General features: G+C 56.6%; 1 protein-coding gene across 1 annotated transcript; it reads right to left on the reverse strand.

Moving 5' to 3' along the window:
* Nucleotides 1–1,107: 1,107 nt before the first annotated feature.
* On the reverse strand, nucleotides 1,108–10,199 carry UQCRC1 (ubiquinol-cytochrome c reductase core protein 1). Its single transcript, XM_004451934.5, has 13 exons — nucleotides 10,044–10,199; nucleotides 9,657–9,797; nucleotides 7,920–8,006; nucleotides 6,728–6,857; nucleotides 6,347–6,545; nucleotides 5,726–5,805; nucleotides 3,337–3,452; nucleotides 2,950–3,093; nucleotides 2,672–2,832; nucleotides 2,480–2,565; nucleotides 2,081–2,169; nucleotides 1,734–1,809; nucleotides 1,108–1,291 (listed from the first exon to the last, which is right to left on the reverse strand). The coding sequence occupies exons 1-13, from the start codon at nucleotides 10,182–10,184 to the stop codon at nucleotides 1,227–1,229; spliced, it is 1,515 nt and encodes a 504-aa protein (XP_004451991.2). The 5' UTR covers nucleotides 10,185–10,199; the 3' UTR covers nucleotides 1,108–1,226.
* Nucleotides 10,200–10,993: the final 794 nt, after the last annotated feature.

Genomic DNA, 10,993 nt, shown 5'->3' on the forward strand with positions numbered 1-10,993 from the left:
AGGAAGGGCCGCCAGCAGACTGCGTTGCCCCACCCAGAGGGGAAGAGGTGAGCTGGCAAGGTCCCCAGTCTTTCTGGGCTTAAGGAGGCATTTGACAGATGTTCCCATTTGACATCTTGAAAAAGCAAGTGGATGAGGAAAGCACTGGGGCAGGGTGAGAATGTGCAAAAGGGCATTTGGGGGAGCAGATGTAGCTCAAGTGGTTGAGCCCCAGCTTCCGACATACAAGGTCCCGGGTTCAATCCCCGGCCCTGTACCTCAAAAAAAAAAAAAAAAAAAGCCATTTGGCTGCTTCCAGGCTGGGCTGCTGCACTCTTCCTGAACCTCCAGCCAGCAACTTCCTCAAAGGACCATCAGGCCCCTCACATGCATCTTCCCCCTTGAGACCCCAAGGAACACACTATGGAAGGGCTGGGGGGACACAGAGAGGCCTATCTGCCCACATACCTTGGGGACCAGACAGCCAAAGTGCTCTGGCAGGCCCTGACTGCCACGGGGAGCTGGGGAGGGGATCACCAGGCCAGCAGCTCAGGACTTGCCTGGGACAGACCTAGTGGAGGGAGGGGGCTTGGGCCCCACTGAGCTCAGGACTATTCTTGGAGCCTGAGTCAGCGGCAAATCGAGGCAAAGATTCTTGCCCTGCCTGTCCAGGCAGCAGTTGAGAACCAAATGGGAACACTGTGCCCCAGGCTGGCCGCCTCCCAGAGCTCCCAGGAGGCTCCCCCAGGGTCAGCCCTTGGACCCTTGGTCCATCCCAGGGAACTGGGGGCTTCCAGAGGGTGAACACCCAGGGTGTGTAGCAAGAGGCTTCCCAAATGAGCCCCCTGAACTCCCAGACGGGGACCTCTCCCAGGGCAGAGACAGGGCCTGCAGCCCCGCAGTCCTGCCCTGGGAAACGGCCGCCTGAGGAACATCCCCCATGTGGCTGAGTGGGAACATCTGGGCTCAGCTCCCTGCACGCATGTGGCCTCTGAGCTGTGGCCCCCACGCTTACCCCTGGCTGAGGACGTATCAGTCTGTGAGAAAGCAAAAGAATTCAAGCGGGGGGAGTTCCTGCTCCCCACCCACTGCCCAGTAGACTTGAGACCAATGCCAAGAGGACAACGGTTTTCAACACAGGACTTTATTGGAGGTAATCTGCCCACGCCCTCTTCCTGCTCGGGTTTGAGGAGCAGGGGTGGTTTGGGGTGGGGGGGACGACCCTGGCCCCTGTACAGGCTTCCTGCCTAGAAGCGCAGCCAGAACATGCCACTGCGGGTCCGGTTGTAGTCTGGGAGCTGCTCGATGGGGCCTGTGGGGATAGGGTGGGACGTCAGGGTGGGGTACCTGGCCTGCACAGGGACACCTGGCTCTGCGCCACACCCAGCTCAGAGTTGCCCAGAGCAGCACAAGACAGGCTTTGAATGGAAAGAGGGAAGAGAACATTCCCCCGGGGTGCTGAGCCTGTCCCTTCATGCCCAGCCCGCAGAGCCCCACCCCACATGCCGAGGTGCCCGTTACCTGGGGGTGTGGGGCACTAATGGAGGCGCCTTGGCAGGGAGTCAGGGCGCTGCCAGGGCAGGTTTTCTGAACCAGAGTTCCCTGGCAGCCAGGCTACTGGGGAGAGCCTCCTGGGGGCTCAGTTTGCTGCTCCCAGTGCAGGCTGGGGGTTGGGGGTTGGGGGTTGGGGGAGCCAAGGAGGGGAGGCAAAGAGAATAACCCAAGGAAAAGAACGGTCTGTCTAGGCCACTCACCCAATCCAGCCACGGCTGGACACTGGTCATAGAAGTACCTGGAGCAGACCTCGCGCACCATGCGGGCATCCACCTCCTGCAGGGCGAAGCAGAGCGCACACTGTCACTGGCACCTGGCGACTGCCTCAGCCAGCCAGCCTGTTCCAGTTGACCAGCATCTCCCAAATGTACCCGGGAGCTGTCCCCCGTAGGGCTCCCCTGTTGTAGACCGAGGCCCCACCCGTCTTCTGCCCTGCCCTCCTCCTGTGCCACCCCTGTGGTGACAGCTGTCTAGAACACCAGGGATGCCCACAGGAGCAACTCCGCGGCCCTCGGGGGCTCTGCCTCTCCCAGGGGGCCTGCGTTACCACAATCCGGCTCTCCCACTCAGCCAAGGGGATGCGGCGGCCATAGGTCAGGAGGCTGCGTCCGATGTCCTCACACACAGGGGTGGTACCTGGGGGGTGGGGATGGCGGCTTAGGGCCCTACCTGGTCCAGATCAGGTGAACACAGAACCCCCAGCCTCGGGCTGACCCCTGGATCCTGCTGGGGCCCCATCCTAAGAGCCTACGATCACCTGTTTCCACAGCATGGGCTGTCGCCTTGGCCCACCCCACCTGCACCTGGAGCCCCCAGCCCACAGGCTGTGGCACGATCCTCCAGGTCTTCTAACCCTGGTGAGGAGTGGGGGCCCCTCCAGGGCTGTCCTGGGAACTGCCGGGATGTGCCCACCAGCACTGCGTCCCCACACGGCGGCGGCGCTCACCGTCCAGATGAGACACCAGGGCGTTTCGGAGGATGTTCTTGCCCCGGACCACCTCACTCTCGGTGGCGCTGGTGCAGAGGCGCATCCTGGAGCCGGGGGGCGGAGGCATTCTCAGAGACCATGACTGTGTCTCTGAGCCCCCACTCTCCTGGTCAAAGGCCCCCTTCCCACCTGGTACTGGCTGCCACTCACCACTGGCCTTGCAGGACAAACATCATGTCATCGATACTCATGCGATCACAGACAAAATGGGCACCCAGCAGCCCAGTGTCTGCATAGCAGATGTTGAAGGTCTGGTAACTCTGGCACAGCTTGTTGGCCACAGCAGCGGAAGCCAGTGGACTGGACAGGTGCTGCAGGGGCAAGCGTGGTTGGCACCCACCCTCCTGTCTGCTGCCCACACCCCGAGCCCCGCTGCCAGCACCCTCTACTCCCTGAAGGCAGGGCCGCCACCCACCCCCAGCACTCACCGTGCCACCGCCATAGGTGCAGTCGTAGTGACCAATGATGGCATTGGCCACCTGGAGAGCCACGTTGTCTGGGTTGGACCAGCCAGGCCCCTCCACTGCAATAGCCACATGGGCCAGGGGCAGGGCATCGTCACGGTGGCGGATCTGAAACAGTTTGCAGTGAAGCTGAGGGACAGCCAGACTGCCCCGGTGACCAGAGGACACTGGATGTGAGTGGAGTGCATGCACGTGCGTGGCCACCTAAGATGTGCCTGTGTGCCTGCGAGGCAGTGGCCACGGGCCCCTTCCCAACTACAGAGGCACCTCTGGAGGTGACAAGGATAAGCAAGCACACAGGGTCTTCCCGGAGGCCCCACTGAGAGCACGCCCCGGCCCACCAGGCGGCACCTCACTGCCAGTGAAGCGGCACGGATCCAGAGTGGGCACAGCGTCCTCCTCGTACCCCCCTGCCACGCTGCTGAAGTGCTTCTGGGCGAGGTCTAGCAGCTGCCGGTGCTCTACCCCTGCAAGACAGACAGGTGTACTGGCAAGCCAGGGTCCAAGGAACACAGCAGGGGCATCCCCTGGTCCCGACTCGGCGAGAGACATCAGAGGGAAGCCAGGACACGAGGATGGGGCGAGAGGGGCTGCTCCAGACAGGCCCCGCCTCACATGCAGGGCAGCACTCCAGGGTCGACAGCTCCCACCGCCTCGGCCCCTGGGAGCAGCAGCACGGGGGTGGAAAAATGGGTCCCCACGTGACGCAAGCGCTGATTCTCACCCTAGAAGAGGCGCCTCGCCCACATCAAGGACACACAAATAGTGGCTGCAGCCAGTGTGGGAGGTGGCGCCTGCAAGGGGGTGCTGTGAGCTGGCTGTGACGACCTCTGGGGCCCCCGAAAGCTGGGGACATTCACAAGTAACATTATGAACTCGTGCCCGCAGGACCCCTGCTGGTCCTGGCCCCCTCACCTCAAGAGGCCCCTGCAGCCCCAGCGCCTTGACCACCAAGTGCCGTGGCACCGGGCAGCCTGCCCCAGACGACAGCGGTCCAGCTGCCTCGGCCTTTCTTCCTTCCTTCCTGAGCTCAGGCTCTGCTCCACCTCAATGAAGTCCGATGTGTCAGAGCTCAAACTGCACTTGGTTCTCTCGGGTTCCCAGGATGCAAGGCCCCTAATCCTGCTCTTCCTAGCAGTCTTTTTTTTTTTTAAGACTTATTTATTTCTCCCCACCCCTTCCTCCAATGTGGGAGGGAGGTACCTAATCACTTGAGCCACCTCAATTCCCTGCTCTGTTGGATGTCTCATTATCTTTTCCTTGTGCTTGTTGTGTAAGCTTGCCATACCTGCCCGTTACGCCAGCTCACTGCCTCGCTCTTTTTCTTTAAGGAGGCACTGGGACCCTCTGCTCCCTGCTTTCCTGTGTCTTTCATTATGTTTTTTTCTTCTTGTGTCTCTTGTTGCATCATTTTATTGTGTCAGCTTGCCACACCTGCCTGTCAGGCCAGCTCACTGTCTCCTTTAGGAGGCACCAGGAACTGAACCACGGACCTGTGTGGTAGGCGGGAGCTCAGTGCCTGAGCCACATCTGTTTCCCCCCAGCAGTCTTTTTCACAGACCCAGCTGCCAAGGCCAGAATGTGGGGAGGCATCCTTGACCCTGCTTCTCTGCCCACCATGTCCAGACCCCTATCAACTTTCCACTTCTCTCCCTCATTCCTGCCACAGCCCTCCCTGGTCAGCCTGCCTCTGGGGTTGACCTCCCCAACGGCAGCAGAGCAATACCCATCAGGTCATGGCACTACTGCCCCTCCCCTCTGCTCAGGCCCCCCCACCTAACTTCCACCATACTTTAGGCATCTGTTCAAATGACTCATGATTCAAGAAGTCCCTCCAACTGCACATCTAAGTGAGTCCCCATAAAGGCCCCTATACCACTCTGTGCTTCCCTTCCTTCCAAGACACATCCCAGTTGTGTCACCGTGTGAATCATCATGTATCCAGGGTCTAGCTCGCCCACTGGGGAGGCATGAAGAACAAGCCTCAGGGCTTGTCTCCCCCACCAGCCCACATCCTGGGTACAGGTGGGGCTGAGACAGGCCTGGGGAAGAGCCAGCAGCCCCAGTGAGCCAAACTAAAGGGGGAACAGCGTCCCCATGTGGCCGTTCCCAGCGCTGGCAGCAAGTAGACATTATCCCGCCTCAAGAGCGGGTGGTTGGGGAAGTGGATTTGGCTCAATGGATAGAGCATCCGCCTACCACATGGGAAGTCCAGGGTTCAAACCCAAGGCTTCCTGACCTGTGTCATGAGCTGGCCCAAGCACCGTGCTGAAGCATACAAGGAGTGCCGTGCCATGCACAGGTGTCCCCCGCGTAGGGGAGCACCATGTGCAAGGAGTGCGCCCCGTAAGGAGAGCCACCCCAGACAAAAAAAGTCCAGCCTGCCCAGGAGTGGTGCTGCACACACGGAGAGCTGACGCAGCGAGATGATGCAACAAAGAGAGACACAGATTCCCAGTGCCACTGACAAGAATAGAAGCAGACACAGAAGAGCACACAGTGAATGGACACAGAGAGCAGACAACTGGGGGGTGGGGCGGGCAAGGGGAGAGAAATAAATAAAAAATAAATCTTTAAAAAAAAAAAAAAGAGCAGGTGGTTGCTCCCCTCAAAGGCAGGGCGGAAACAGGGGTCCTAGGAGTGGAAAGGGGTCAGAACCAGGAGTCAGGAGCCCTGATCCCTAGGCGCTAAGGCGGCCCACCCACTCATTTCCACAGGGCTTAATGAGCCCATCACCCACCTCCAGCTGCTGCGAGCACCATGCGAGGGGCCTTGTAATGCCTGCTGAGGTATTCGGTCAAGTCTGCACGTGACAGCTTCCTGTGAGACATACGATGAACAGGTTGACAGCTCTTCCAAACAACAGCAAGTTGAGTCTCACAAGAGGGACTGGGCGGCAGTCAAGGAGAGGCATGGCCTCACAGCCCTTGGTTCCCTTCTCCCACCTGTCATCCAGCGCCCCACTTCCCATGTGAGCCTCGCAGGCTCACAGCCCTCTCTCAAGAGGATGTGAGTGACACTGTGGGGACTCTCTAGAGGCAGCGCCAGAGGTCTCACAGCCGACCCCCTGCCAGAAAAGGGGCCACATGGGTGGGATACCCAGAAGCCCCCTCCCTCAGTTATCAGGATGCACGAGGAAACGTATCCTAAAACAAGGCCCGATGTGCGCGTGAAGACCAGGCACAGGGGCACCACAGGGCCACGTGGAAAAATGTCTCTAATCACGTGAACTAGGAAAATGAAACAGGCAGCACAAGTACCCCGCCAGCTAAACACAAACACAAGGGGACACAGCCTGCCAGGGGTCTGGCCCGGGTCAGAATGTGGAGACACCTTCACCGTGGCCCCAGTCAACCCTCACCTGACGTTCTCGCTGGGCCCCTCCACGGCCCGGGCCAGGGGTGTGCCCTGGAACGCTGTGGCATGCAGGTAGTTGAAGACCACGTCCCGCGGGGAGGCATCGTTCTGCTGCAGCTCCCGCAGGATCACATCACGCTCCTTCTCGATCTGTGAGTCTTCCAGGCTGCAGTTCTGCACAATGTCAGCCAGGAGCTCCACAGCTAGACATAAGAGGGGCATGTCAGGGGCACCGGGTGGGCCAAGGAAAGGCCCTGGAGACCAGTGAGAACATAAAACCACCAGGACCGCCGTCTCCTGCTGTGAGGTTCCCCTCCTGGGAGGCTGTCCTCTGCTCCTCCGAGGCCCTCCCCACCCTGCCCCAGCCCAGCCACCAGGCTGTTACCTTTTGGCAGGTCCTTGGACAGTGCCTTGATGTAGTAAGCTGTGTGCTCCCGTGTGGTGTAGGCATTCAGATGGGCCCCCATGCTTTCCACCTCCTTCTCCAGAGCACTGCCAGGCCGATTCTTTGTTCCCTGAAATCAGACATCAGGACGGATCAGGAGGCATACGGGAGTCCAGAACCCCTGACCTCACAGGCTAGGTCCCAGGAGACTCACTAGCCTGTGGGCACCTCCCTCAGCACACAGGCACTCAGGGGAGGTGGGCCCAGAGGGTGGTCTCCGAGGGCTAAGCAGACTCTGAGCTTCCTGAGGCCACAGCACTGGGGACCATCAGAGATGGCCAGAAGCCAGAAGAGAAGGGGACAGCTGGAGTAAGTGTTGCCCAAAGCCCCGGGTTCCCACGACAGCCTGGCCTTGGCAGCCCCTCCTCCCCTTACTGACACCCAGAGTCAGGCAAGCTCATCTGTAATCGGGGGATTCTATCCATCCCACCCCGCCCCACGCCATCCTGTGGTGTGCGTGTCTTGTGTGTGCTAGTGGCCACTTCTGTGAGGCCCAACCCCAATCCCATGTCTGTGTGTTGCAGGTGGCTGTCTCAACACACACACACACACACACACCTGCACACACCTCTGTAATTCCGCTGCCTGGGCCTCAAAATCCTGCACCACAGCCCTGCATGTGGGGGTATGAGAAGATCTGCCACCCATGCTTCTTTCTCAGTCCTCTCCATTCATTTAAAAAACTCGGTGTCTACTCTGAAGCATGGGCTAGCCAAGAGGCTACAGGGGTGACAGTCCCCACCCTCAAGAAAGCTTAGTACTCACTTTTACAACCAAGGGATGCCCAGAGCAGGACATTGCACAAATACGCAAGCACGCCCATGTCCGTGGGGTTTTAACAATGTGCGTGCGTATCTACGTGTGCTCCACAAGGGCACGGGTATGTACGTGCTGCACACACACCATGCAAACCTAGCCTCTCCATTGAAGAGTGGGGCTCCTCTGGGGCTTTTTCAGCTTTGGGGTCCTCATGCAGGGATCCGCTCAACAGGTGTTCACTCAAGAGAGGCTAAGGCCATGTGACTCCTTCCAGAAAGGCCAATGGAAGTTCCCCACCCAGCTCTGAGGCCACACTCGAGGAGGCTGGCTCCTGAGAGGCACAGGCAGCCCCACAGAGCTCAGAGAGCCTCACCTTGAAAGCGAGATGCTCCACAAAGTAGCCTGCTCCGTTGTTCTTCTCAGTCTCATAACGGCTGCCAGCGTCAATCCACACCCCCACCTGTACAAGAAGCCACCTATAAAGGTAACAAGCCAACCATCCCAGCCCCCACTTATACCCCACCCTGGGTGACCCAGTACAGGCCCCAGGCAGGGGCTCACGAGTCCCCAGGGGGGACGGGGAAAGCTGCCCTTGTAGGACCCCTGAGCTCAAAGGGGCAGCCATGTCCTCAGTACAGGACACCGAGTGACTAATCACACGGCCTCATGTCTCCTTCCTGCCCTTTTTCCTGACTGACTACTGAGGACACCCAGGGACGTTTCTAACTTTGCACTCACCTGGTACAGCCACCACATAAAATTTTTAAGACTCCATCTCATTTTCTGGTTGATTCTTAGGGGTTTTCTAGACATATTAACATATGGCTTGCAAACAACAATATCGTATTTTCTCCTTTCGAAAAACTATGCCCTGACTTTGTACTGGTGATGACTTTCATTCTTTCATCATGAAAGAAGGAACCTATTGATTTAGATGGTGTACGTTTCATCATATTAAGAAAATAACCTTCCAATTATACTTTCTCAAAAAGTTAATCAAAAACAATACATTTTTTTTTTTTAAAAAGAGGAAGGAAAAATTAAGTTCTTCATTAGCTGGGACACCAAACACTGCAAAGTGTTATCTGGCACCCAATGAGAGAATCTGATGACTTTTTCAATGGCCTACTGGTGTGCTGTGACAACCCATCACTGACCCCACACGCTCACAATGGTCTAGTCTTTGAAATTACTCTTTGTTCACAGTGGATTTAAACTTTTCACTTCTACTTTTCTAATACCTACACACCCTGTTTCACAAATTCTTAGATGAACATTTACCCCCAATCTAAAATCTTGGAAAGCAATGTGCATTTTACAATCCAGGGTATCCTGTGATTATAATTGGCAGTTTCTTTCTCTGTCACTAGAGCATAATGGTGCCCCTTGCAATCTAGTACATTTTAAATCTTGTGAAAGAAAGACAACATTCACCACTCAGCTTTCTTAACAGGTTTGGATTGGTTTATGCTGGCGCCACATAAAAAGTTGTTCACAACCTTGTCTTGTATTCAGTAACAATTTATACTGCAGGACACTAGTTCTTTCCCAGAAAACTGAAAGGAGTTGCCAATAAAACCATTTGGCTGTGGGAATTCTGCAGGAAGGAATTAATTCTTCCAGTCTCACTCTTACAGCTATTCAAAATTCCTGTCCTTGAGTCCATTTTGAAGATTTAAACTTTTACTAGAATCTTCAAGTTCATTTCTTCTGCAGGTACATTCCTGGTCTAACTTGGAGATTTTGGCAGTGAGCAAGTCACCTAACTTCTCTGAACCCCTCACTGTAAACTGAAGACACGATCACCTCTCTCATATGAGCTGCTTAAGAAAAACCTGGAAGAGCACCTGGTTCCCTGCTTGGCAGACACCACATGCTACTTGAGTGCTGGATATGGAGAGGGTTGCTCCAAGAAGCTATGAGCAGCTGGGGTCCGGGTTGGGGTGGGAGGATCACCCTACAATGAGGGAGCCCGCGTCTGAACCCAAACCACAAACAAGAGGACTCTGTCCAAGGTCATGTCCTGTCCTGGGTAAGGACTGCAAGCTGACTGTGGACCCCTGGGCAAAAGGAAGTCCGAGGTCTTCTACCTACAGCGCCCCATACTCACGGTGCAAGTAGGCTGGGCAGACTCCTCCGAAGCCACGCGGAGCCCGTTGTCCAGCAAGCTGACCTGCGTCTCGGGTACATTCTGGAGGGCCTGGGCGAAGGTGGCCGTGCCCCGCAGGGCAGGCGCCCTCAACAGGGTCGGCTGTGAGGGATCGGCGGCGAGTCACGACTGGGTTGGGGCGCCGCTTTCCAGCTCCCAGGACCGCAACCGGACATCAGCGCCGACCCCTCTGGCAATCGGACTCCCGCCCCCGCCCTCAGCCGTGACCTTCCCGCGGCCCTTCCCGCTGTGACCTTCCCACAGCCACCCTCCGACGCTAGCCGCCCGCTCCCATCCGCATCCCGAAGGCCCGCGTCCCGCAGCCCCGCGCTCCTGCCGCCACCTCACCGGGCGGCGGGCCCGCACTAGCACTCGCGCTCCAGCGCCCGCGGCCCGGCAAACTACGGACGCCGCCATCTTTTCGTTCCGGTCGACGTCGAGCCGCGCATGCGTGGAGCGGGCGCGGGGGCGCTCGGGGCGCAGGCGCATTCCGTGGGTTTGGCGCTCGGCCGCTCCCTGGCGGGGACCAGAGCTATTCTTCGTGCGCTGGTCCTTTCGTCTGTCCTCCCGTCCACCCACGGTCCTTCCACCGCCGCCCGCCCTCGTTCTCTCTCTTTCATCCATGGGAGCAAGGGTATGATGCTTCCCACGAAGCGCAGGCGCCCAGCTCCATCGCCTGGCGGGAGCCCGCGGGTCCTAGCCCAGGACTGGAGCACGGCCGCGGGCTGCTGCACCCTTAGGCAACCCCTGAAAGGCACGGTTTTCTCTCGAAAATAATGAAATAGATTCAGACAGTTGACGTGAAAGAAGTTCAACAATTTATTGCTAAAATAAATTTTTAAAAAGCAACAACTTAGAAACTAATTTGTGAAATAGAATTTCTTGTTTGAAAACAAAACAACAAAAGAAAACGGACCAAACAAAATAGCCCGCATGCTTTTTCTAATGGAACACATAGAAAAAACTTGGAGGAGCTCGCTCTAGACTTCTTTATTATTACTATTATTATTTTAGCCTGATGACTTCTGGAAAATGGATTGAAAGGAAGGGAAATAAGACTACCATTTTTGTTCCTGTTATTTTAAGACAATTGCTTATTTTTACAAAAAGTACATGTTGCTTTGGAAATAATTGAATTCTACTTCCTTTTACAGGTCTATGTGGTTAATTTTGCTTCACGTTCTTAAATTATCTTCCATAAAATTCAGACAAAAGATGCTTAGTGTATGTTGATTAATTATTTCACAGGCTAAAATTAAACTATCATTTAAACATGACAAAGTGGAATAGAGAGAACC

This window comes from Dasypus novemcinctus, chromosome 26 (genome assembly GCF_030445035.2).
Source record: "Dasypus novemcinctus isolate mDasNov1 chromosome 26, mDasNov1.1.hap2, whole genome shotgun sequence".
NCBI lineage: Eukaryota > Metazoa > Chordata > Mammalia > Cingulata > Dasypodidae > Dasypus > Dasypus novemcinctus.